Source organism: Ictidomys tridecemlineatus, chromosome Y (genome assembly GCF_052094955.1).
Source record: "Ictidomys tridecemlineatus isolate mIctTri1 chromosome Y, mIctTri1.hap1, whole genome shotgun sequence".
Lineage (NCBI taxonomy): Eukaryota > Metazoa > Chordata > Mammalia > Rodentia > Sciuridae > Ictidomys > Ictidomys tridecemlineatus.
Window position 1 is genome coordinate 1,249,781 of NC_135494.1, and position 27,756 is coordinate 1,277,536.

The following is a 27,756-nucleotide window of genomic DNA, read 5'->3' on the forward strand; positions in this document are numbered from 1 at the left end:
TGCAAGAGCCCAGCAGGGGGCGCCCTTCCCACACACTTCACCCTTCTCCTGCAGGATTTTTTTAATTGGAGGAGGAATGATGGGGTCTGACTCTCATTTATGCTTTCACTGCAAGTGAAGATACAGAACCACTCCAAAGCTGTAAAGGATAGAGTTAGCATCATGTTCAACTCTAGCATTAACTAATCATAAAAAAATAAAAGCCTCCCTCCCAAACCAGCATAATAGGAGCTGGGAAAGCATTGTCAGGAGGAGAGTAGACATCTCTTTCCATAATCTTCCTGGAATCTCAGAAGACACTGGCCAGTATTCCTGGCTCCTCAGAGCTGGAGATGCTGATTGGATCTCGGTGGGCCTCAGCTTCACCTGCTGCTGAGGAAGTGGGTGCACCTGACCTTGTGTGAGGAGCCTCTTCCACTGACAGGGCTTTGACCCGCAGGCCAGGAGACTGCAAGGGAGGCTGGGTCTCCATGAGGCCTCCCTCAGAACCGTGTGCCAGTCCCCTCACTCCCGATGCCCAGTGTGATCCAGCTATTATCACACAAAAGTGCACACGTGAGCCTGTCATGTACAAAAGTGTCCCAAGCATCACACGAAACAAGTGAAAGAGGTCACAAAATCCGTGAGCTTGGAGAATCAGGAAGCCGGAGACTGAAGCCATCCAGGTCATTCTAACATAGCCCAAGACAGAGGACAGCCCCTGAAGGGCCTAGTCTTTAGCACAGTTCTCCTTTATAGTTCGGGACACAAGTGACCGCCCACCAGCAAACCCTGTGCTGTCCTCAGCCAGGGCCACACAGCCACAGGTACTGTTTGCTCCTCTTCTGTCCTCCTCTAGTGTTTTCCTTAATGATCTAGAGACCCGGATGACGAGGATGCTGATCCCAGAGCACAGACTCTAGGTGGCAGAATTGCCTTCTGCTGGGGATCATCTTTGTTTTGACCCAGATCAACTCTGTTCCCATGTGCCCTTTATACTTTTCCCAACACCCTTGCCCACTGCACCTCATCTTCTCAGGTAGACATATGTAGAGGATCACAGCATTGTCCCCTTCACACAGGAGGAAACTAAGCCTCTTGTGAGACCCACTCATCACAGGGGCCATTTGTGGGAATCACTCTGAATGACCCACACCTTCCAGTCCTGAAGCAAGAAGCTCCAATCAATCACTCGGGCATTGCCACAGCTCAAGAAGTAAAAGGCATGTCTTCAGATGTAGATGAGTCACCAATGGGGTTGAGCGACACTCACCTGTTCTATTGTAATCCTACCCCTTTGGCCTGTTTGGGATAAAATGTTCCTTGGAAACTCCCTTTGTGTGTTCCCTTCTCTTGCTGGGCCTTTGGGTGTGGCCTCCCTAGATGTCAATCAACCTGCTGGCAGCAGACAACAGAAAGCTAGACTCAGCCCCCTGAATCCTGACCCCTTGCCTCACTTGAATGGCTTCTCCCCAATAAAAGAGTTCAGCATGTGTGTGTGTGTGTGTGTGTGTGTGTGTGTGTGTGTGTGTTCTCTCTCTCTCTCTCTCTTTCCATGGATCCCTGAGATCCGAGCAGCCATCACAACACCCAAAGGAAAAGGTGTCTCTGTCTTTGTCTTTTGTGTGATTATTTCATGCAGCTCAGTTCACCTGGAGTGACCCTGAGTGTTTTAGTCATGAGGAATGCGACAATTGGTTGCCCATATGGTGACTCCAGGGTGAGTTTTAAAAATTCAGTTCGTTTGGAATTTCTCTCCAGAAGCTAAGAGCGCTTAGGATTGTAGAGTATCATGGACCGAATTGTAGAAAGTAAGTAAATTAGACAGAAGAAAAATCTGTGAGGTTAAACTTTTTACTATCTGGGAATATTTTGTCTTTAGCAATTTTTTTTAAATAATTCTAGAGACTCTAAATAAATGTAATGAGTTACTAAGATGATTAGTGGGATATGTTGCTGAGTCCTCTCCCATGAGGAAAGTGCTTTTGTGGACTTTTTTAGATTGTTTGTATGAATCTTTATGTTTTAAAATATCAGATAAAGACTTCTTGGGTGAGTGTGCTAGAACTCAGCGCTTGGAGAGTGAGAAAACAGGGAAGGAAAATGTTGTGATGAGACTCAACACAGGGATTCTTTTCCCATAGAGAAGTAAGTTTTATTTTTCTGTTTTTTTTTTTTTTTTTTGTGAACACTCAGTTTGTACTGAACCCCTACTGGGTCTGATGGCTGAATCCAGAGACTGCCTTAACATCTGATAGTAACGCTGGTGTCTGCTATTAAAGCTCACTTTTAAAGTCCCACGTGCTGCTAGGGAAAGTGCAAAGGCAGGAAGACACAAGCTGCAAGTGCAGGTCAGCCATGGGATCCCTCCCAGGCCTGGGGAATGCAGACAAACCAAATGGAATGCCACCAGATAGGGAAGCTCTAGGGCAGCGGGCTCCAAGCTGTTTCCATCATCATGGTAACCGCCCAAGCCTGGCTGCTCAGCTGGCTTCCTGGTCCTGCCTCCTGCATTTCAACAGGCTTCCCATTGGTCCTTCCAACTGTCACTCACACAGGACTTCTGGTTCCACCTTCTAGCTGCTAACCTGTACTTCCTGTTTCAGACCTGCTACCTGGAGCTGCCCAGAGCCTGCATTTTTAAGAACACCTATCTGTAAGTGTTAAATCAAAAGATCTTTTGCAGACAAAATCTAATTCCACATTTTTGTTCGTTGCAGCCCTAAGCCGGACTTGCTCTCAAGGCCAAATAACTTGATTTCTTACCCCTCAGCAGCTTCCCTTGGGACCCTCCCTTTTCCTCTCTATGGTCATGTTGCTAAATGTTGCTGTCTCACACTTGGCTTTTGATTTTGAAAGTTATGGGGATGCATTTGCTTGTCGCAGAAACAAAGCTAGCCATGTTCCTGGGATGACCCCCAAATCCTTATTCTTGTTCCTGACTGTGTAATTACAAGAAATAAGTAAATGTATACACAAGGATCATCAGCCACATCACGTGACATCACATGCAAGCGTGCAGTCCTAGTTGAGAACAAATTGAAATGGATCCAACATATCTTAAGATCCACGTGGTTACATAAAGTTAATCAATTATATTGTATTAATTATAGGTTATGTATATTGTATTAACTATCTACAGAAATATCCAAGGACTTTAACTATATTTTCATTGATATTTCTTTCCTTTTTTTAAAATATATTTTTTAAAGTTGTTGATGGACCTTTACTTTTTAAATTTATTTGTATGTAGTGTCGAGAATCAAAGCCAGTGCCTCATGCATGCCAGGCAAGCATGCTACCACTGAGCCCCAACCCCAGTCCTCATTGATATTTCTTTTTATCAAGGTACAAAGATTCTAAGGTTTTCAGAAGTTATTTCAAAGTATAACCAGGAAAAATTCTAAAAGGAATTTCAACAGAGGAGAAGCACACATTGGAGGTCCTAAGAAGAAAGAAATCATCTTTGGGTAAACCAAGATCTGTATATTCTAGATTTTAATGATAAAAATATTTTCCTAAATAGAAATATTTTTATATTATTAATTAGACAGATAATAGATAAATGTAAAAAAATATTTATATGCACTGGACTGACTAAAAATTTTGACCGATTAATTCAAGGATATTTCAGGCCATTTCCCTGATTTCGCTATCTATGCTGATAGTGAAGTGAGCTAATATTTTGGTTCATATTTTGACATGATAAAGACCTATTAAAATGTCAAGTTTAACTCCTCTAAGCAAGGTCTTTATTGCCTAGTGATTCTTATTGTTTAAAGCAAGGATTAATTTTGGTGAATAAATTCACATCCTTGTTTAAACACTAAATATATTAAACTGCTGACTTAGATTCCAATTTTCACAATTCTCCTTGGACACTAAGTTTGATTGATTCACAGACTGTTCATTCTTGCATATTTTGTTTGTTGAATAATTTTGAGATCTGGGAATTTTTTTAGGATGGAGGTTCTCTAAATTAAAGTTGTATGTTAGTTTTGAGCAATAAAAGTTGCAAACCTTGTTGAAAATTCATTGACATTATAGAAGTTCTCTCACTGGACCTATTATTCATAGGAATATGGTAGGATTTATATAGTGCTTAATCATATTTTTAAAAAGACAATTGAGAGACATCTATTTAAAGGATAATATTCTGAGACATAAAGGTATTGTGAGACCTTCTCTCAGAAAGAAATTGAGGATTCCTTTTAAATTGTTAGGATATATCAACTAGTATATATTGAGAAATTACAATAATTAACACAAGGTAAATCTAATCATTTAAATACTTTACTACTATCTATAACTTAAACTGATGATACTATGGCTTATGCCAAGCCTTTACTCAGTTTTATTAAATAAAGAAAAGGGGGAATACAGGACCCCAGAGGTACACACTAGATCTTACAAAATATATATATTTTTTTAATTGTAATATTGAGAATCTCAGGGGATATATCTCAGTTGGTAGAGTGCTTTTCTCACATGCACAAGGCCCAGCGTTCAATCCCCAGCATCACCACCAAAAAAAGAAAAAAAAATTGAGACTGCTGCTGAATTTACTGAATCATGTTCACTGCTGCTGAACATGATTCAGTAAATTAAATCATATTTGAAAAGATAGAATTTAAACTGGTCATCATGACTGAAAAACCTGACACAGGAAGGTAAACCTTCCAACTGCAGAGTTTACAACCATGCAGCTTCATGAGCTTGCCAGATAAGTAAAAAGTATGAAGAGACTTCTATGGACCCATTTCTCAGATCTATTTTTTAAAATTTATTTTTTAGTTGTTGATGGAAACAATTCTTTTATTTTGTTTATTTTTTTATGTGGTATCGAGGATGAAACCCAGGGCCTCGCACATGCTAGGTGAGCGATCCACCACGGAGCCACAACCGCAGCCCTCAGATCCATTTTTAATGTCCATTGTGGTGTGGACTGGAAAGTCCACCAATGAAACTAGATTAATCATGCTGACTGTAGTGGTCAGTTATATGTTGATCCTGTGGTAAACAGGTTGTCTGGGATTATATTTGAGGAAAACACAGCATATGAGAAACCTAAACCAGACAATCATGCTGACCCTTTGAAATTAAGACTATGTATCTGGACAACTGTCCAAATAGAAAGCTTGTGGAAATAGAATTTTTCTATAAAGGCCAGGTGTTTACATAAGGTATGCACTAATGCATGGTTGCCCTGATCATTCAACAATAGAAACTGGCACCTTTCCTAAGTATTCTTCCTGGGTATTCCTAAGTATTATGCAAATGTCTGGTCAGTACAACACAAGAGGTCTAGAAATAGGGGATGCATTTTAGGCTGGTCTCCTAGAATGGACAAGAGCAATTACAGGAGGATGCCTGGCACCTGGAGATTGATTGGTAATACCCTAACCCTCAGTGAGATGGCACCCAAAAGGATGTTTGTCTTCTGCCTTCAGAATATTTACATCACTGATTGACCTAACTGCCGCAGTCTGGCTGGGCACAAGATCACAAGCCACTCACAGCTTTGTAGATTCAAACAGCAACTCTTTATTCCCGAACTCACACTGGCCCTCTACAAACACGTTCTGGGGGAATCCCAGTTCTGGGCCCCATTCACGTACTCCACCAGGCTTTTAATCCCCAAAACTTTCTGAATTCCAGGAGAACTCAAGGGGAACTCAGGCAGCAGGATACCCCGCCCTATTCCCAGCAGGAATAACCTTAAACCTGGAACTGCCCTAAACCCAGATTGTCCTAAACCAGGAACGCCCTAATCCCAAGGAGCAAGATACTTCCTAAAACCTGCAGGATACACCCTAAACCTGGATCCACCCTGCTCCTTGAGCAGGGTCACCTTTCTCAAACATACATGCAATGTCACAGCGAATGTCCAAGGCAAATCTATTTCCATGAGTCCTTCCTCTAAGCAACATGGGGTACGCTGGCAAGGAAATATTGATGCGTCATTTCTACTTGGCAATGGCTCTCAGCACCTAACAGACGCCTTAAATATGGGAATTAAGAGAAAGGATGATGATATCCTGTAGCCTGTATGAATACAACTCACCTTATGGCATGGCTAGTTATTGCCGGCTGGTATTTCAGAGCTGCACTCTGCTGAAGTTCATGTTGGGGCCTGAAACAGGTGCATGCCAATGAACCAGACCTAGCCGAGCTCCGGTCTCATGATCTTTGAAGTGACTACTTTAAATATTATTCCTTGCTTCTGTGGTACAGTCTTTATGGCTCTGTTTCAAACTTACAACATGTGGATTTTCTTAATGCTTGACTTAAATTACTTCCAAGATCTTTCATAATCAGATAAATGCTGATGCAAAACTTAGAACTGAGTTAAGATGCTCTAAAAAGCCACTGTAATAAATATTGTGACTGAGCCATCTGCTCCATGGTTTGTGGAAAGGCTGAAGCACCACGCCAAATGAACATGTCCATACTACCATTGCCAAGTGCAAGGCTTCCCAATAAATCAAGAAAAGATGAAGAGTCTTCTGATGAGTGTTTGGCAGAATAATAATATTAATAACCTGGATCTTCCAAGTTGGTTATGTCCCTGAGATAGTATGTTTTCTACTAATGCCTTTTGTGTTTCAATAGCAGATCATGATGACCTCAGACCAAGAATCCAGTGATGCAAAGATATAATTTCCCAATTGCCTTCAAATATTAAGGAAGGGCTGGGGAGGTGGCTCAATGGGTAGCTCACTCACCTGGCATGTGTGCGGCCCGGGGTCCATCCTCGGCACCACATACAAACAAAGATGTGTGTCTACCGAAAACTAAAAAAATAAATATTAAAAAATTCTCTCTCGGGCTGGGGATGTGGCTCAAGCGCGCTCGTCTGGCATGCGTGCGGCCCGGGTTGGATCCTCAGTTCCACATACCAACAAAAGATGTTGTGTCCGCTGAGAACTAAAAAGTAAAATATTAAAAAAAAAAGAAATTTATAAAAAAAAAATTTAAAACTTAAAAAATTCTCTCTCTCTCTCTCTCTCTCTCTCTCTCTCTCTCTCTCCAGTCTGTGCAATAGAGTGACATGTGTCAAGGGGGCAAGTGAGCGTGAGCTCACAGACATGTTATAAGAACAGATGCCTGAAGCTTAAATCCTACAGATAATACTAAATCCTAGATACAATTTCCCCTGTGCATACAGCCTATGATTATTTTTCTATAAAACCTCAAAGTCCTTGTCAGCACCTGAAGACAGCATAAGGGCAGGGTTTCCTTGTCTTCCTGGTGTAGCTGCACTGGTCAAAGTTCCTTTCCTGCTTTGCATCATGACCTTTTCTGTTTGATATTGGGGCATACACCTGACCAGACCTGTGGGATCCCCAGAGTCAGGTCTCTGCACAAGACTTCCTAACAGTCGAAGTAGAACATCTACACTAAGCACAAGGCACCCATTTAATTTCCACCGCACATTGCTGCCCTGGAGGATTGCCTTCCTTCCTCGCCCAGGCTCTCTGCTGTGGATGGAACCCTGAGCATCAGAGCCAACCCCAATGGCTTCCTTTCATAGCTCAGGCTGCCTCCTCAAAGCCACAGAGGCCGGGAGGTGATGAGAATTACTAAAATAGTTTTCAAATTGTTCTCATTTTTAGATATTATGTATGGGTCATATATATGATATCTTTAAATAGTGTTTCAGAAATTTGGAGACTTGGTCTTTCTAAGTCGCTTGAGGTCGCATCAGCTGAGTGAAAAAATATATGTATAGATGCAATATCGTTCTTTCGTTTTAAAGGTACTGGGGAATAAACCCAATGGGCTTAACCTGGACCTCTGAGCTACATCCCACCCTTTTCCTTTTATTTTAAGAGAGGGTCTCTCTGACCTTGGGCTCCTCCAGCCTGAGCCTCCCCGAGAAGCTGCGCTTTGTTTTTGTGTTGAGGTTAAACCCAGGGCCTTGCCAAGCTCCGAAAGCAGCGCCAGGTGTCACCTCCGTACCAGAGGCAAAGCCAAGGCTTTTCACCTGGATTAGTTCCCAGCACAGCCATGAAGCTCCTCCTGAAAAGGGCTGGGGCCAAGAATCTGTCACTCTACCCAATTTCAGGCAGTGATTGGATGATGTTACCTGTCAGTCACGATGCAGAGGCGGGCCTGGAGCCCATCCATCCGGGATGCTGGGGGAATTGTCCAATCAGTGCGCAGAGGAAGTGGAAGGGCGGGCTTCCGCAACATTGCGGGCTTTCTTCCGCACCCACCGGGCTACTCCTTCTCTGGCCGAGTTTCTGTTCCAGTGACCCAGTTGACTCTGCCGCTGCCGGTGTTCCCGGGGATCTCGGGGCCCGGAAGTTCCTCCAGACGACGCCGGGTCACCACGGAAGCCAAAAATGGTGAGTTTGCGACCGGGGCTGAAGGTGCGGAGTTGGGGCCCGGCGCAGGGGTGAGCTGCAGAGGGCGGCGGATTCCACGCTGTCAAGTGGCCCTGGGCCCTGTCCTCTGGTTCCCTGGGTTTGGAAGGGCGGCTCAGGGCCCTGGTGTCCCCTTTGCTCCCTACTGGTGGCCCGACCCACTCTTCCCAACGTGGAGGAAGCAGGGCCACAAATGCACCTTCCTCCTCCCAGGGGAGCTCCTCCGGAGGCTGCTGTAGGTCCCCCAAATTGCAGGCGCCTCCTGCCTCTAAAACCCACCTTCCCTCCACCTCACAGCTCGGCCAGACGTCCGTTCTTCCCACTCGGTCCAAATGCACACCGTCCGCTAATTGTCACTTTTCATCTAGTGAAATATTGGAAAAAATCTTCCTCCCTCCTTCCCTCCTTCCTTTCCTCCCTCCCTCCCTTTTTTCCTCCCTCTCTCCCTCCCTCCTTTTCTCCCTCCCTCCCTCAGCCATAACTTGTGATCCTCCTGCTTCAGCCTCCCACATATCTGGAATGACAGGCCTGGGCCACTGTCCCTGGCAAGAAGGACACTTTTGAAAGCATTTGTTTTCTATTTGTGAATGTTATACTTGAGGGGAAAGAATTATCACTTAACACTTCCTTGTGTTTGGTCAAAATAACTGCTTTAAAGGGAATTAAGAGGTTGTTTATAGATCCCAGGGATATGGAATCCTGGGCTGCATCAATGGAGGATAACTGCTCCCCTTTCTGATAGTCCATGATGTAGAGTCACCCCAGTCGTGCAGTCATGTAGGCACACAGGGAAATGATGATGTAGGGACAAGGGAGGCAAGGCACTGAAGATAGCCAGAAACAGTTTTATCTGGCTGCAGCCGGTCTCAGAGGGCACTGCTTTTGCTGTAATCAATCAATTTATCCCCTGAACCCCGAGTTCAGGTGGTTTCAGAATCTTATACCCAGCATGTAAGGGGAGGGACTCAGAAGTTCACATTATAATACTGAGACCCACAAATAACTCTCAGTCCACACAGTCTCATTCCAGTTAAGCCTTTATTGCTGGCCAGTGGCAGACACTCTGCTCTTGAAAGAATGAGGTTGTCAGAGTGGGGCCCCTGCCTTAACTTGGCTCCATATTTAAGCACAAAAGGGACATTTGGAGGTTCAGGCAATGCCAGCAAGCCGGAAAGTTGTGGTCAGTTAGTCTCTGGTTGGCACATAGATCATTCTGTGTTCTTGGGGGATTTTCATGAACAAAAGAATGCAAACTTCCCCAGTCATGACCTTTTTGAGTGTCATGGCTGAGTTCACAAAATGGAGTCACCATAGTCAAGTTGTCACATCACACACATAAAAGCAGCTTTTTCTTTCACTGTTCTAGCCACGTTAACCCTTCAAGGACAGCACCTGAGAAGGGGAGAGCTTCTTCTCCCCTTTCTTTCCTCCCCCACCAGCTGTTTCCAAGGTGCCCAGTTGGTGATTTCTCTGTGAATCCCAGCTCAAGGCCAGAGGCCTTGTTTGCACATTTCTACAAACTACTATACTGCATACAAGTGTGTAAAAAACTAGTAAGGGGAGTTCGAGTCCAGCACTTGGAGTGCTAATTTCTCCCATACTAGCCACCCGAAAATAGGGCAACACGAAAATAGGAAGTTTATCTACACTGAACTTTTTTGTGGACATTCTCTTGTTGACAGTCCTAAAATTAGCCCATGGTGAAAATTTCTGGAGAAACCCAGTTAAAATTTTCTGTGAAGGAAGGGGATGCCACTACAATAATGTCTGATTCATGTACTGTCCTTCATCCCTAGCTCTTTTCAATATGATTTTCAGAAAGGATCTGGCTACATTGCCCAGCCTGGCCTGAAAGTTGTGATCCTCCTGCCTCAGCTTCTCAAGCTGTTGGGATTAAAGGCATTGACAACCCCAGCTACAAAACATACTTGATTTTAACCCAAATATTAATGACCATACTAAGGAACATGGATTCAAGTTACCCTGAATGATGTATGTGTTCCTCTTTTCTTTTTTCTTTTCTTTTCTTCTCTCTCTCTCTTTCTTTCTTTCTTTCTTTCTTTCTTTCTTTCTTTCTTTCTTTCTTTCTTTCTTTCTTTCTTTCTTCCTTCCTTCCTTCCTTCATTCCTTCCTTTCTTCCTTTTTTAATATACCAGAGATTGAACACAGGAACACTTAAACATTGACCCACATCCCCAGCCCTTTTTTTTTTTTCTTTTAGTTCTCGGTGGACGCAACATCTTTGTTTGTATGTGGTGCTGAGGATCGAACCTGGGCTGCATGCATGCCAGGCGGGTGGGCTACCGCTTGAGCCACATCCCCAGCCCATATCCCCAGCCCTTTTTACATTGTATTTTCAGATGTGATCTCACCAAGTTCCTTATAGTCTCACTAAGTTGCTGAGGCTGCCTTTGAATTTAGCAATCCTCCTACCTTAGCCTCTCAAGCTGCTGGGATTACAGTTGTGTGCCACTGTGTCTGGCCTACATGAACTTTTATAAAAGAAACTTGTGTATCACTACATTAACCAATTGCATTGGTAGGAACATCAGATTAATGGGGTACAGAAAAAAAATAAAGAAAATTTTTTCTGTATGTCTGTTATTGCATTCTGAGCTTTGGTAGATTTTTGAGACTAGGCATCTGGTAAGGTTAGTGGTATATTCTGAGAAGTTTTGAGAATTGTGGTCTGATACAGAAATTAAGATAATTGGCTATGAAAGGACTTAAGATAGCCCAAGATAATTTTTGTTCTCCATACAGAACCCTGCCTTTGCACCATCATGGTGGTCTGGTTGGCCAAAGTCAAGTACTCTGAAGGTTCTTTGATGTAGATGCAACTGTATAGAGAACTTGAGTTCACAGCTTCTCCTTTTATCTTCCTTAGGCATAGACACCATGTCAGATTTCTTGGGCAGAGGTTCCTTTTGGATGCCTCACAGGGTCCCATGTCCTCAGCCACTATCCTCTCCTGGAGCTGCCACAAGGTGCCCACAGCTGCCCTGGTCCCTGCAGGGTGAACAGAACTTCAGGCCCTGGGTCAGTTCCTCCTAGAGGACAGCCTGAGGTGTGGGGTACAGCCTCTCAGGGAAGCTGCTGGGGGCTCTGGGCTGAGGAATCTCCTGGAACAGGCCTCATCTAGACAGCTACTTCCTTGGAAACTTGTTTTTTCCATGCTCTGTTCCCATTCCTTGAAGACAGGTGGACAGTTAGCCTGTGGATGCTGGTGCTGAGGGGCCAGGTCAGCAGTGACTCCTGCCCTTTTAGTCTCACAGTGTGAAGGAGCGAAACCTCTCCCAGAGCATAAGCAACACCCACCCCAGTGCAGAGCTGTGCAAACCTGAAAAGCCTCCTAGACTGGAGTCATGGTCCAGATCTCTTGGAGGGTGATCCTGGGAGCTTTCAGGGTGCAAGACCAGGAGGGAGCATGTCTCAGCCATCAGGGACCTTCCCTGCCCCTTGAGCCTGACATGTGTGCTCCCTCAGCACCAAAGCTCTCTGTGTATCACTTTGAAATGATGTGCTCACTTTTTTTTTTTTTTAAAGAGAGAGTGAGAGAGAGAGGGGGACACACAGAGAGAGAATTTTAACATTTATTTATTTTTTCTTAGTTCTCGGTGGACAGAACATCTTTGTTGGTATGTGGTGCTGCTGAGGATCGAACCCGGGCCGCACGCATGCTAGGCGAGAGCGCTACCGCTTGAGCCACATCCCCAGCCCATGTGCTCACTTATCTGAGGCCCAGGTTTATTTATTCAGAGTCACATGGGATGGACTAATATTAAAGAGGCAAGAAAGAAGTGGATTTTTTAAAAGTCTGGTTGCATTTCCATTGTTAAAAATCCCAACTTACAGCCAGGTACAGTGGTGCACACCTTTGATCATTTCTTCTCCAGAGGTTCAGACAGGAGTGTTGCAAATTTGAGGACAGCCTTAGGAACTTATCCAGGCCTTATGCAACCTGGTGAGACTCGGTCTCAAAATAAAGTATAAAAATGACTGGGGATGTGGATCTGTAGTAAAATGTCCCTGGTTTTCATCTCAGGGCTATCAAAAAAAAAAGAAAGAAAAGAAAAAGAAAACACCTAATTACCTAATTTACCTTTTGCTACCCCTGAGTATGTATAGAAAGTTTGTAAGATTCAGTCTTGTCTTTTCAGTGATTTCAAATTGAAATTCAACCCTAGATTCCAAAATGCCACGTAAGATACAGAGAAACTCTGTTTTGCATTATTGCTGCAGAATTTGAGTCCAATACTACAAAAATAGTGGTGGATAAATTTATGAATGTGATTTCATGAAAACTGTCCTTCACAAGGTGATGAATTTGACAAAGGATGACATTTTTTCACTGTTGTTATCTGGACTTGGCAGGTTCATGTTAACTGTGTGGTTTTTTGGTATCAAGAATGGAACCCAGGGGCTGGGGATGTGGCTCAAGCGGTAGCGCACTCGCCTGGCATGCGTGCGGCCCGGGTTCGATCCTCAGCACCACATACCAACAAAGATGTTGTGTCTGCCGAGAACTAAAAAATAAATATTAAAAATTCTCTCTCTCTCTCTCTCTCTCCCCTCTCTCACTCTCAAAAAAAAAAAAAAAGAAAGAAATGCATTTAGTCTATCTACAAGTGTCCCCTTAGTCTTAGTGGTAGCAGATTTGCTACAAAGTCCAAATCCAAAGTCTCCTCTGAGACTAAAGGCAAAAATTAAAAACAAAACAAAACAAAATGATCAAGTTATATACTTCCAACATAAAAAAAAAAAAAGAATGGAACCCAGAGTTGCTTATCCACCAGCCCCTTTTACATTCTTTGTTTTGGTACAGAGTCTCGCTACATCGCCTAGTGCCTCAGACTCGTGAACCGCTGGGTTACAGGTGTGCACCATCACTCCCTCGTCATTGTAAAATTTAAGGACAATTTTGACAATACCTGAAATACCCAATTATGATCATTTAATCGCTGAATATTAGTGAAATAGTAAATGACACTCGTTTTCTGGAAAGGAGCAATACGTCTGTCTAAATAAGGGTGCTGATCCCCTCAAGAGCACTCCCAGTATGTCACCTGATTCCTGTTCCCTCCTAAGTGCCTCCTCCTAGGGCCAACCCTTTGGGAGCTGGCCTTTTATCTTATGAAATTTGGGATCAGCATAAATGCCCTCTCTACTCTCTCTGTCCTGTACAACATTTTGGCTGGTCTTAGATACAGTCTATTATTTTCAATTTTTTGAAAACTATTTTTTTGTTGTTGCTGTAGTCTGACAAAATGCCTATTTATTTATTTTTATGTGGTGCTGAGGATCTGAAAGGTTAAGAATGTAAAGGTTAAGTTTGTTTTCTTGGTTGAAGTTCTGTTTTCCTGAAACCTGAAATTTATGTGGGTGTCAAAACAATTCCCGGAAAAACCGTTAAATGTATGTTGAGAAAAGTCTCCTGACCATCTGGTTGCTCTGTACAAACAACCCCTCCCGCATTCCCTGACCTGTATACACATGGACTCCCCAGTTCAAACAATGTATATAAGCTCTTCTTAAGTTGTTCTTGGGGCTCTCAGCTCCTCTCAAGTGAGCTCTGAGCCCCAGCATGCTGGACCCCCAATAAACCCTCTGCTGTTGCATGAGACAGTCTCTTGGTGGTCTCTTCCTCTGACGCTCACCCGACCTTAACAGATCAAACCTAGGCCCTCTCATGTGCTAGGTAAGCACTCTACTGCTGATCCAAAATCCCAACCCTACTATTGTTTTTTTTTTTTTTTTAAGAGAGAGAGAGAGAGAGTGTTTTTAATATTTCAGTTTTCGGTGGACACAACAACTTTGTTTGTACGTGGTGCTGAGGATCAAACCCAGGCCGCACACATGCCAGGCAAGCGGACTACCGCTTGAGCCACATCCCCAGCCCCCAACAATACTATTTTTATTTTTAGATGTAGTTTTTCTTATGTTTACCTCCAAAATACAGTAAACCATGCCCTAAATTTCACAGAATTTATTGAAATGCTCAGTGTTTTTTTAGAGAGTGTAGATTATGGAAACATTCAATCTCCCTTGTGAGAAAGTGTGTTGTCTTTCCATTGATTTTGTTGTATTTTATGCCTCTAATTGTGTACCTTTTGTATTATAATCATTTTTATCTCTCATTACATGTATTTTAGTTTTTTTTTTTTTTTGTGTGTGTGTGTGTGTGTGTGTGTGGCCTGCTGGAGATTGATCCGAGGGCCACATACATGCTTGGCAAGTTTTCTACTACCGAGCTACTCTCCAGCCCAAGAGAATTAGTGTTGTAGACTGTTTTTTATTTATTTGCTTACTTATTGAGTGCTGGGGATTGATGCCATGGACTTGCTCATGCTTAGTTCTCCTCCAGAAATGAATTTCAATTTGTGAGCAGCGTTCTGGTGGTGGGCAGGTGTTTTACTGGGTAATAAATCTACAGTCACTTCCACTGAGCACATCCTCAGCCTTGTATTTATTATTTTTTTATATTTTGTATAGATATAGATGGACAGAATACCTTTTTTTTTTTTAATTTTTCTGTGGTGCTGAGGATCATACCCCTTTCCTCACAACATGCTAGCAAGTGCTCTGCCACTCAGCTCCAATCCCAGTACCCTCTTTTAATTTTTAATGAAGACCAGTCTCACTAAATTTCTGAGTGTCTTGCTAAGTTGGTGAGACTGGCCTCCAACTTTCCATTTCCCTGCCTTGACCTCCCTATTGGCTGAAGTTACAGGTGCACACCACCACACCAGCAGTTGGAATGACTTGTCAGACCCTGCTGACAATCTGTAGTTCCTGATCAGGCGGTAACAGCAGAGATGCTGAAAGACACACACACACACACACACACACATACACACACACAGTAGGAATGAGCACCTCTTTATTTTTTTCCCTTCTTCTTTTATATAGCAAAAAAGAAACACATCCTCTTGGCAGCTTAATCTTTTCCAGCATGGATAAACATTCTCAGCATAACTTTGTTATTGGTCACAGTGCTCTATACTTCTTATTATACTACTTGTAGTTAGTTATTTCCTGGCAAGCACAAAAATATATATATTTTAAACTTGGCAGAACATTCTTTTATCTTCTTAAGATGGCAACAAGCACACAGTTCAAAGAGTTCATAGTTTCTCACAGTACCCCTTTGTTTTTGCTAAGCATAGCAAAACTTAACACTTTGTGTATGTGACCACACAATGACTTTTGAAGACTTATCATCCAATTTCTTTCAAGATGGTAATAGTATTGAAAATCAGTTTCCTTGCTTTTGTACATAGTTTTGAAATTTGTTACTCTGACTCTTCCTCTTTGCTTTATTTTTGCATTATTATGAAAATGGTATTTAGCATATAAAATTGTTTCTCATGTATATGTTTGTAAAACTTCATGGCTTGGTAGTTTATTCACTTCTTTATGATATAAACTTTATTTTTTTTCAGAGCAATTTTTGACTTACATAGTATATTAGTCAGTGTTCTCTAGAGAAACAGCATCAAGAGGAAGTATGATTATGAAAGGGGACTTTTAGATTGGCCTACTTGACCCAAAGCTGGATGTCCACAGTGGCCATCTGCAGCTGGAGAGTTTTAGGAGTGCTGGCTGCAGAGTCCAAGAGGCTGAAGCCGCAGAACAAGAGGGATCAATGGTGCTGCTCTGGTCCAGACCACAGGTTCTGGAAACTCCCTGGAGAATCACTGGCAGAGTCCACTTTGGGAGACTGAAGGAGGCAGAGTCTGATATCCTCAGGCCACTGCAGCAGCCATCAAGAACAAATTGGAGAAGAAAGGAGCTTGCTCTGCTGCTGCTTCCTTCTTCTTCCAACTTTTGTTCACCCAAGCCACCGTCCTATTAGATGGTGCTGCCTAGCTTAAGGAGGATCTCCAGTTTGGTTCACTGTTCCACATGCCAATCATTTATAGACACAACCATAAGGTCATTAATCATTGGCATCTTTTAATCCAATCAAAGTGACAATTAAATGTGGCATTACTCATAGAATCGAATACCCCTTCTCTCCAGCTGATAGTCTCCACTGTTTTCAACATATTGCTTTGGTGTAGGGTGTTTGTTGGTTACTAAACCATTGTTGAACATTTGATAAGGAGAATGGATGAAGCAACATGTTATGATAAGCCAAAGTTCATTCTTTACCTTAGTGTTCCTCCTCTGTGTGATGTGATTGTGTGTGTTACGTAGTTTACAAGATAATGTCGTACAGAAGAGTTTCACTGCTCCGGGAATTTTGTGTTCCCCCTGTCAATCACTCCTCCTCATTGCTCCCTCCCTCTATGCTCCATGAGTCCCTGGTACCCATCAGTTCTGCTAGTGCATCTATAATGTTGTCTTTTCCAAATGTTTTTGACTTGGAATCTTACTGCACTTTGCCATTTCAAACTGGCTTCTCTCTCTTACCAGTCTGCCTTTAAGGGTGCTGTATCATTCCAGGCTGCAGAGCTCATTTTCTGGGTGATTTTCTTTGGTGTGGGTAAACTGCAGCTTGTCCATTCAGTATTGCAAGGTGTATCTTCCTTGAATCTAGCTTTGGGCACTTCTGGATATGGCTGCTGTAGTCACTGTAGTCAGTGTTCCTGTGTCCATAATTTCCCCATCATTTGCATAGACACCTGGAGTGTACAGTTTTTTACATTTATGATTGTACATTTTCTCTCTCTCTCTCTCTCTCTCTCTCTCTCTCTCTCTCTCTCTCTCAAAAAATACTTTTCTTTATCTATTTAATTTGGATAATATGGTAACTCATGCCTCAGAATGAATTAGGAGGTGTTAACTCAGCTTCTATGTTCTGGAAAAAAAGTAGAAAATTGGTGGCAGTTCTTAAGTGTCTCATGGAAGCCTGTTTGAGATGTAAGGCCCTTGCCTTGCCTTTTTGGGTAATAATTAGTTATTGAGTCTGTTTTTTTCAGTAGTCATGGGCTCATCTGTTTTGTGTATTTCCCCTTGTGTGTAAGTTATAGGAAATTGTCTCTCTCAAATAAATGATCCAGTTTTTGCAAGTTGTCTAATTTGTACGAAGCACGTTTATGATAATCTTGAAGTCCCAATGCATTGTTGATGATGATACTTTTAAATGTGTTACTAGGTTTTCAGTCCTCTTTGATTTTTTCTTTAATGTTATTGTATATTTTACACTTTTTTCTTTTTATGTGTCAGTGAGGATTGAACCCAGTTTCTCCTAAGCAGTAGGCAAGCACTCTTCCACTGAGCCATAACCCCAGTCCCTGTCTTCTGTATTCTTAGCCTTATGTCAGTGTATCAGTGATGGTGATGTTCATGAAGAACTTGATATTGTAGACTGCGGATTTCCAGGTTGTGGTTTTATCCACACCTTCTGTTACCTTCCTGTGGGTAATTTAGGTTTACCTTGCCCTTCTTTGTCTGTTTTTCTGAAGTGACAGTTTCAATGATTGCTTTTAGCTCTTCTTTTCTGAAATGTGCATTGGATGACTTAGAAAGCAATACAGCACCACCTCTGGTGTTCTCTAAGAATTTCCTGTGATGGACTTTTACATTTTTTCCTTCAAAATGGTCACCTTTTCTCTTGAGTCCCCTCTTTGTCCTGTGTCTGTTTAGAGTCTTGTGTTTCACGTCCCCTTCCCTGGAGGCTTTTCAGCTGCTTCTGATCTGATTTCTGCTTTAGCTCTCATGTTTTTTGAGCATACATGGGATTTCACTGGTGGTGCACTTGTAGGGGTGTGGTTTATGTCCTGTGCAGTGTTGCTGTGACCCTGAGACCTCAGTGTGCTTCCCATTTGCTTGAAGACCCATGAAGCCCTCCTGCCTGCATCATTGTCCTGACAGAGTTGGGCTGATGTCTCTAAGTGTAATTGTGGATTCTTCCTTGTTTTGGGCGGTTCTGTATGTTTTCAGTTCTTGAGTAAGGTTCTGTGTCAGTGGCAGGGACATTTTCTTTTTGCCAGTTCCATCACTGTGCAGACATCATAACATGCTTACAGGGCTGGGGATGTGGCTCAAGCGGTAGCGTGCTTGGCTGGCATGCGTGCGGCCTGGGTTCGAGCCTCAGCACCACATACCAACAAAGATATTGTATCTGCCGAGAACTAAAAAATAAATATTAAAAAAATCTCTCTCTCTCTCTCTCTCTCTCCCTCTCTCTCCTCTCTAAAAAAAAAAAAAAAAGTTTAAAAAAAAATAACATGCTTACAGATGTGAATGGTGGCCTTTTTTACACCCAGATTGTGTAGGATAGTTTAGAATTCTGGGCTACAAACTTGTTACTTTACCACACTCTGGAAGAGCTTTTGCTTTATGTTTGTTTGCACCACCTTTGCTTCAGGCACCATGAATCTTTTTCACAACAGACAACCATTGCACATGTGACCCAACCGTGATCAAAATGTCCTTGAGCGGAGCATTGGCATGTGTCTCATGACTGTACATTATAGTAGTGAACTGGCTGCTGTTAAGAACAGTTTGACAATCATTGGACATTTATTTTTACTATGAGACTTAGAAATGTAGTGCCTGCTGTTTATTAAGAAGATTTTTTGAGAGATATAAAACTTTGTAAGATTCTTATTTGGACAAGGTGACATTTTTGGGTCATTGAGTTATTTCTAAGACATGTGCCATCTTTGCACTTACCCCATTTTGCTTTGACAGTAACCACAGGAAATTATCAAATTGTTGTGTTCATTAATAAATAAGTTAATCAAATAGAGAACTTATGTTTGTTTTTGTCACTTAATAGTAAGCTAGTTGACTAAATTTGTTCTTGAGTAAAGCACCTGCAAAGTTCTAATTGTTCTCTGTATAATCACACAGGATGAACTCAAAGAGAGTTACCACATTGTGACAACCTGTGTGAAAGGTTGTCTAAATGTTGTCTATGAAGGCATCTCCTTATTGACCCTTTTACCAGAGGGTGTGGGTGTGGGCTGGTTCTAGGCATTTCTTTAAGTATGGACTGATAGACTTTCAGAGGAAACAAGACATCAGTAAGTACCATGTTGTTTATATTAACCTTGTAGGTACAGGGAGCCACAGTAGTTTGCAGAATCTCTCTCAAATGCTTAGTTTCATGATTCCTGCAATTTCCTACTCATCACCTTTTTTTTCTAAAGATAAGTACTATCTGAATTGCTTATATTAGCTCTGTACCACACAGGATGTTTCTAGGACATGTAATAGAGGTGCAACCAATAAAGAAGTTAGGAGTGATCTGGGAGCCCGTCTCACTTCCTGTGAACTCACCAAAGGAAGGGTATAAAACACTGAAAAAGGATGTTTGCCTTCTGAGTAGCCAATTTCTAGTGTTGGAATGGGTTAAAAAATTGAGTACATTAAAGATTTGTTGGATTAAATCATGGAATGAATCAAGAGGCCAGGGAATCATGTGAACATCACACATGTTGAGTATAGATTTCTCATGCTGTCAATCTCTCCTGACCTCCACTATACATTTGTGGGATATTTCAGATCTCAGTTACCTTTGAGGATGTGGCAGTGAACTTCACCCAGGAGGAGTGGACTTTGCTGGATCCTTCCCAGAAGAACCTTTACAGAGATGTGATGCTGGAAGTCCTCAGAAACCTGGCTTCTATAGGTAATAATGATGTTTTTAAAATTAATCAAATAGAGAATTCATGTTTATTTTGGTCATTTATGTAGAAGGTGAAAAGGGAATCAGTTGGTGAACTATTGCAGCATAAATGGCACCTAGGATTTGGCAAAACATTTCTAGCTCCTAAATATTCATAAAGATTGTTCTGTTCTCTCATTTTAGGAAACAGGTGGGAAGATAAGACCACTGAATATCAGATTGAAAACTCTGGAAGCATTGTAAGGTAACTGTACTCACAAGAGGAATTCGTGAGGGAATCTGAGAACTGTCATATAATTTTTAAAGCAAACCAACTGAAAAAGTATGCATAATATGAAATGTATTAATTCTTATAATATTTTTACCAGAAATATATACTTAGCTGTAACAGATATTCAGTCTTTTCAAAGTATTTGACATGCAAAAAGTACTATAAAATTGCATATGTGAATATCACTATTTGGATAATAGCCACAGAGAAGCTGTGTTGCAAAGGATTGTTTTCTTTCAATCTCTTTATTTTCAGGCAAGTTGAACAACTCAGAAAACCTAGCCTTTACCTGATGTTGGTAGTAATGTAAGGATCTATAAATACATACAAAATTGTGAATGAATTAAGCATTGATTATGTGTTGGTCACTTCTTCAAAGAAGTCATGGTAAACTTCAAAAGCACAGAATAGTGTGGGGGAAACCTTCAAATCAATTCCAATTCTTTATTGAACAAAGAAAAGTTTTAATAGAGTAAATCTATGTGACTTCATTATGTGTGCAAAAGACTTCATATGACCTTCATTCCTTCATAGGCAGATCACATCTCACTCTGGACACAAATACTACAAGCATGAGGTATGTGAAGAGAAGCCATGTGAATTGAAACAATATAGGAAATCTCTGGTTTCTCTCAAAAGCGTTCACACACAAATGTTAATACAAAGGGTAGATGGATCTTATGAAAGTACAGTATGTGGGAAAGTCATCAGTTGTTCCAATGACATTGAAAGACATGAAGAAACTAATACTGGGGAGCAATCCAATGAATGGCAACAATGTGGTGAAGCCTCTTCTTATCCCACTGGTGTTCAAAGACACATGATAACACACAGTGGAGGTAAACTTTTTCAATGGGACACATGTGGGAAAGCCTTTCATTTCTCCTCTTTATTTAGAAGACATGAAAGAACTCATTCTGGAGAGAAACTCTATGAATGTCAACAAGGTGTTCAGACCTGTATTTCACAGACAAGTCTTCAAAGGCACAGGATCACACACACAGGGGATGCACATTTCAAATGTAAGATATGTGGGAAAAACTTTGATTATCCCAGTTTACTTCAAATACATCAGAGAATGCATACTGAGGAGAAGCCCTATGCATGTAAGCAGTGTGGAAAAACCTTTTCTAGATCCAGTCACCTTCACAGACATGGAAGAACACATACTAGAGAGAAGCCCTATGAATGTAAGCAGTGTGGGGAAGCCTTCACTAAGTCCACTAAGCTTCACACACATGAAAAAACTCATACTGGAGCAAAACCCTATGATTGTAAGCAGTGTGGCAAAGCCTTTTCTAGATCCAGTCACCTTCACGCACATGAAACGACTCATACTGGAGAGAAGCCCTATGAATGTAAGCAGTGTGGGAAAGCCTTCACTCGGTCCTCTAGCCGTCACACACATGAGAAAATTCATACTGGAGCAAAACCCTATGATTGTAAGCAGTGTGGGAAAGCCTTTTCTAGATACAGTCACCTTCAATCACATGAAAAAACTCATACTGGAGAGAAGCCCTATGATTGTAAGCAGTGTGGCAAAGCCTTTGCTACATCTGGTTCCCTTCAGATTCATGGAAGAATGCACACTGGAGAGAAGCCCTATGCATGTAAGCAGTGTGGCAAAGCCTTTTCTACATCCCGTTCCCTTCAGATTCATGGAAGAATGCACACTGGAGAGAAGCCCTATGAATGTAAGCAGTGTGGCAAAGCCTTCACTACTGCCTCTTTCCTTCAGATACATGAACGAACTCATACTGGAGAGAAGCCCTATGATTGTAAGCAGTGTGGCAAAGCCTTTGCTACATCTGGTTCCCTTCAGATTCATGGAAGAATGCACACTGGAGAGAAGCCCTATGCATGTAAGCAGTGTGGCAAAGCCTTTTCTACATCCCGTTCCCTTCAGATTCATGGAAGAATGCACACTGGAGAGAAGCCCTATCAGTGTAAGCAGTGTGGGAAAGCCTTCACTCAGTCCTCTCACCTTCACAAACATGAAATAATACATACTAGAGAGAAGCTCTATGAATGTAAGCAGTGTGGCAAAGCCTTTGCTACATCCAGTTCCCTTCAGATTCATGGAAGAACACATAATGGAGAGAAGGTCTATGAATGTAAGCAGTGTGGCAAAGCCTTTGCTAGATCTTCTCATCTTCACAGACATGGAAGAATACATACCAGAGAAAAGCCCTATGAATGTCAACAATGTGGAAAAGCTTTTGCCACATCCTGTCTGCTTCATACACGTGAAAGAACAGATACTGCAGAGGAATTGTATGCATGAAAACAATTGGTAAACTTTTCTGTTATTACTGCTTCACTCATATACATGTAGGACGTTATTGGAGAAAAATCCTTTGAATGTAAAACCTGGTAAATCAATATTTCATGTCATCCTCAAAGACAAGAAAGGGCTCACACTGCTGAAAGTGTGTGTGTGTGTGTGTGTGTGTGAGAGAGAGAGAGAGAGAGAGAGAGAGAGAGAGAGAGAGAGAGAGAGAGAGAGAGGGAGAGGGAGAGAGAGAGAGACAGACTGGGGATTATGTCTGGTTGTGGTCTACACTGAGCTACATTCTAGTTACTTTTTATTTTGAGACAGGGACTTGCTGAGTTTCTTAGGGTCTTCCTTAGGTCCTCCAACATTGATCCTTCAGAATCTGGCTCTCAAGTCTCAGTAATTAAAGGCAAACACCACCACATCCAACTGAATAACTCTTTAAATGTAAAAAATATCACAAATCTTTCCATTTCCCCTGTTGTCTTCAAAGCCATTTTAATCACATTGAAAAAAAAACAAAAACAGTTTGTGAGGGATTTTGTACATCCTGTCAGCTTTTCATCCAGCCCTGTTTTCATTTTCATATATGAAAACCCTCACGGAGAGAAGCCCTGTGAGTGTGAGAAACGTGGGAAATCTTCTAGTTTTCTCAGTATTTTACTAAGGACTGGGAAGATTCTTTTGGAATAAAAAGTATAAATCCTATGCAAGTAAGAAATATAAAGGGTTTAGCTGTTCTAGTTTTGTTCAGTTGTATGAAAGGACGCATACTGTAGAAAATACTGAGGATAAGCCATGTGGGGCAGTATTCAGCTTTCAGAGTTGTCCTCAAATATGTAGCGAATTCATATCTGGGAAGATCCTTTTACTCTCTTTAAAAATTGTAGTAAGACTTTCAACTTTCCAGGTCCCTTTGAACAGCATTTAAGAAATCACACTAGATCTCCGGTCGCACAGTTCACTTGTGGTTGTGACCCAGTAACCGGTCCTCGGTGATGGAAATCCTTCCTCTAGGTTTCGGTGCACCCCAATTTTGATGGAAATTTCCTAACAAGATAGCTTTTGGCCGTTGTACCTCGTTATTCACCTGTGCAGTGATGAAGTACAAGGGGGTGATGCACTCTATTCACTGCCATCTTCTCCCCAGAAATTGAAATCAAAACCACCCTAAGATACCATCTCACTCCAGTAAGATTAGCAGCCATACATGTGAAAATATTTATTTTTTTTTTAAAAAACAACTTGCTTAGCAGGAGAAAACATTTCACATTACATATTTAATCATTTCCTAGTATACAGACTATAAAAGGAATTCTAAAGACTCCATAATAAAATGATTGAGGAATTAAAAAATGAATTCTGAATTTTGAACCCCTCAGATATTTCTGCTACTCTTTAAGGTGTTTCCTGAGAATAATTTTCAAAAATGCTAATTGTTAATTTTTGCTGGCTGACATCTCGTAAGGCCACACTCAAGGGCAGAGCAAGAGAAGGGGACACACAAAAGTCATATCCAAAACAGGACAAGGGGTAATATCACAAAGGGACAGGTGAGCATAGCTCGACCCACAGGGATGTAGGAAGGCTCTCCTATGCAGGAGGACACAGCCACAGGACTCCAAAGATTGGCGCTATCATCTGGGTTAGTTAGGCAACCAGATCATAGAGTGAACAATGATGAGGCCACACCAATCAGAAGGGGAGACAGAGTCACATGCTAATTTGGCCTCCCACACACTGGGTCTCACTGAGTCTGGCTACAGGAGAACTGAGCTAACTGGGCTGGGCAAAATAACCACATAGAGACAGAAATACCTTTTTCTATGGGGGTGCTGTGAGAGCTCCTCTGACCTTATGATGAGAGAGAGAGAGAGAGAATGTGTTGAACCATTTTATTAAGGAGAAGTCATTCAAATGAGGCAAAGGGTCAGGTTTTAGGGGGCTGAGTCTAGCTTCCTGACGTCTGTTGAGAGCCACAGCCAAAGGGGCCCCAGCTAATGATCCAGCTGCCAGCAAACTTCCAGCTGCCGGCTGATGATTGGCTCACAGCGGCCCCAGCAACATCTAGCTGATTGGCTCCTCCACGGAGCTGCTCATTGGGGGACTTCTTTGGCTCTGCCCACGCAACCCAGCCAATTGGCCTCAAGAGCAGGAGGATTGTGGGAGGTTGAGAGGCTGGTGTGGGGGTGAGAGGCTTGTGGGAGCTGGTGGTGGCTGTTGGGCTCTGAGGGTTTTTTCCCTGAGGAGCTGTCTTGTTTGGCGTTTGTAGTTCTAAAAATAAAGTTAGTTTCTTTTGACAAGTGGCTCCTGAATTGTGCCTAGCCAGACTTCGGCAACGTCTGTGTCAGCAGGTTGACTGACATCCAGGAATAACACTCCTAAGGGGAGAGCAAGAGAAGGGGACACACAAAAGGCATCTCCATGGAACATTCTATTTCAAAGAGGGCAAAGGTAATACTACAAAGGAACACAGGAGCATAGCTTCACCCATGTTGATATAGGAAGGCACACCCATGCACGAGGACACCGTCACACCACCCTGAAGATTGGTCATTCTTTGGGTTACATAGGCGACCAGATCACAGGGTGACCAATGATGATGTCACACACATCAGAGGGGAGACAGAAACAGCTACATAATAGTTTGGCCTCCCACAGACTAGGTCTCACTGAGTCCGGCTGTGTTATTTTATCTCCCCTGTTTTCCCGAGGTTATCCACATGCTCTGGGCAAACACCCAGCACTTCTTAATCCTGGGGAATCTGGGGTCCCATCTCTGCTCCCTGCTCAGGTGACACAGTCTGAGGCTAACATGAATGCTGAGAGCAGAGCAGTCGTTTGATCCCACAGGAGCCAGGCAGGGGGCGCCCTTCCCACTCCTCCTGCAGGATTTTTTAATGTAGGAGGAAGGATGGAGTCTGACTCTCATTTCTGCTTCCACTGCAAGTGAGCTTACAGAACAACTCCAAAGCTCTAGAGGACACATTTTAGTATCATGTCCAACTACAGCATCAACTAGTTATGAAAATTAAAGGTTTCCCTGGCTCATGAGAATGAGAGGATCTGGGAAAGGGCTGTCAGGGTTGAGGGATGGGGCCATGTGCCCTTTTCATAACCTTCCTGGGATCCCAGGAAGAGGCTCCCAGTTTTCCCATCTCATCAGAGCTGGAAGGACTCATTGGAGCTCCTTAAGCCCCAGCTTCACCTGCTGCTGTGGAAGAGGGTGCACCTGACCTTGTGTGAGGAGCTTCTTCCACTGACAGGGCTTTGACTTGCAGGCCAGGAGACTGTGAGGGAGGTTGGGTGTTCACAGGGCCTTCCTCAGAACCATGGGCCAGTTTCCTCATCCTCGCGACTCATTGCTCTACAGCTGTCATCATTCAACAGTGACCACATGTGACCCTCTATGTGGAAAAGGGTCCCAAGCATCACCTGCCAACAAGTGGAAGAGGCCACAAGTCATTTAGCTTGGAAACCAGGAGGCCTGAGACTGAAGCCATCCAAGTCTCTCTGACCAAGCCCAAGGTAGGAGACAACCCTGGGCAGAGCATGGTCATTTGCACAGTTCTGGTGTCCTCAGCCAGAGCAGCACAGCAACGTGTGTGTGACCACCTCCTCCTCTGACCCCTGCCCCTTCAAACAGAAGGAAACCAAGCCTCTGGAGAGACACACCCATCACAAGGGCCACTGATGGAGCCAGGAGCCTGTCCAGCTGTCTGACTCCTCGAGTCCCTATGTAGTCTGAGCTTCCTCCAGGCCAAGACAGGTCCCATGCACCCGTCCCTGCTGGCCCCAGCAACATCTAGCTGATTGGCTCCTCTGCGGTGATGTTCATTGGGCTGTTTCCCTGCCCTTCAGACTGCCAGCTGATGATTGGCTCACAGCGGCCCCAGCAACATCTAGCTGATTGGCTCCTCTGCGGTGATGTTCATTGGGCTGTTTCCTTGCCCTTCAGACCGCCAGCTGATGATTGGCTCACAGCGGCCCCAGCAACATCTAGCTGATTGGATCCTCCACGGAGCTGCTCATTGGGGGACTTCTTTGGCTCTGCTCACGCACCCCAGCCAATCGGCCTCAAGAGCAGGAGGATTGTGGGAGGTTGAGAGGCTGGTGTGGGGGTGAGAGGGTTGTGGAAGCCGGTGGTGGCAGTTTGGCTCTGAGGGTTTTTTCCCTGAGGAGCTGTTTTGTTTGGCATTTGTAGTTCTAAAAATAAAGTTAGTTTCTTTTGACAAGTGGCTCCTGAAATGTGCCTAGCCAGACTTCGGCATGGAAGACTTTACAAGGACATGGAGGTTTACAAGGTCAATTATCTAAGATAATACAAGGAGCTAATGAACCTTATGCTGAATTTGTAGATAGGCTTATTCAAACAGCTACCAGAGTTTTTGGGAATACAGAACAAGCAATGCCATTAATAAAACAACTGGCTTATGACCAAGCGAATCGTTGGTGCAGAGATATCATTAGACCATGGAAACAGGAAGATTTAAACACATATATTAAATTATGTAGAGACATTAATGAACAAGAGCAAGTCATGGCAGCTGCAGTAAAACAGGCTTTAGATGCCAGAGACATTAATGAACAAGAGCAAGTCATGGCAGCTGCAGTAAAACAGGCTTTAGATGCCAGAGACATTAATGAACAAGGGCAAATTGTGGCAGCTGCAGTCAAACAGGCTTTAGATGCCAGGCCAAGAACATGCTACAATTGTCAACAAACAGGACATTTTAAAAGGAATTGCCCCATAGGAGGAGGGTTTAACAAAACTAGGTATCAAACAAGTAGAATACCAGGTATTTGCCCACGATGCAGTAGAGGGAGACATTGGGCTAATGAATGCCATTCTCAAACCACCATAGAGGGTACTCCATTACATTGGGCTAATGAATACCGTTCTCAAACCACCATAGAGGGTACTCCATTATCAAAAAACGAACAAGGACAAGGTGTTTATCCACAATATCGTGGACAAAGGCATCGGGCTCCATTGCCAAAAAATGGACAGGGGGGCCCCAATGCTCCGAGGCCCCAAACCACAAATATACGGAGCACTGGAGGAACCCAGCAACCCCATCAGGGCAGTGCCCAGGACATCAGATCCCTCATCAGACAAACCGGAGGGAGCACAGGGTTGGACATCTGTGCCTCCGCCAAATCAGTACTAACTCCAGAGATGGAAGTTCAAATCATTCCCACAGGGGTAAAAGGACTTCTTCCCAAAGGAACAGTAGGCCTATTATTGGGACGCAGCTCTTCTACTCTAAAAGGACTTTGA

At 42.9% G+C, this 27,756-nt stretch overlaps 1 protein-coding gene and 1 long non-coding RNA gene across 5 annotated transcripts; one reads left to right on the forward strand and one right to left on the reverse strand.

Annotated features, from left to right (window-relative positions):
• Positions 1 to 2,552: 2,552 nt before the first annotated feature.
• On the forward strand, positions 2,553 to 26,710 carry LOC144371962 (zinc finger protein 124-like). 4 transcript variants are annotated; one of them, XM_078035324.1, is made up of 6 exons: positions 2,553 to 2,635; positions 3,328 to 3,449; positions 8,048 to 8,330; positions 19,806 to 19,932; positions 20,113 to 20,173; positions 20,735 to 26,710. In XM_078035324.1, exons 3-6 carry the CDS (start codon positions 8,328 to 8,330, stop codon positions 22,482 to 22,484), a joined length of 1,941 nt encoding a protein of 646 aa, XP_077891450.1. In that variant the 5' UTR covers positions 2,553 to 2,635; positions 3,328 to 3,449; positions 8,048 to 8,327; the 3' UTR covers positions 22,485 to 26,710. The 4 variants fall into 4 exon arrangements, with proteins under 4 accessions (XP_077891450.1, XP_077891449.1, XP_077891451.1 ...); XM_078035323.1 differs by lacking the exon at positions 2,553 to 2,635 and having other exon boundaries at positions 3,200 to 3,449; XM_078035325.1 differs by lacking the exons at positions 2,553 to 2,635; positions 3,328 to 3,449 and having other exon boundaries at positions 8,190 to 8,330; positions 20,735 to 22,493; positions 25,849 to 26,710.
• Positions 6,480 to 7,969, reverse strand: LOC144371967 (uncharacterized). Its single transcript, XR_013432025.1, has 2 exons — positions 7,829 to 7,969; positions 6,480 to 6,906 (listed from the first exon to the last, which is right to left on the reverse strand). It is a non-coding gene; the product is annotated as an uncharacterized LOC144371967 (long non-coding RNA).
• Positions 26,711 to 27,756: the final 1,046 nt, after the last annotated feature.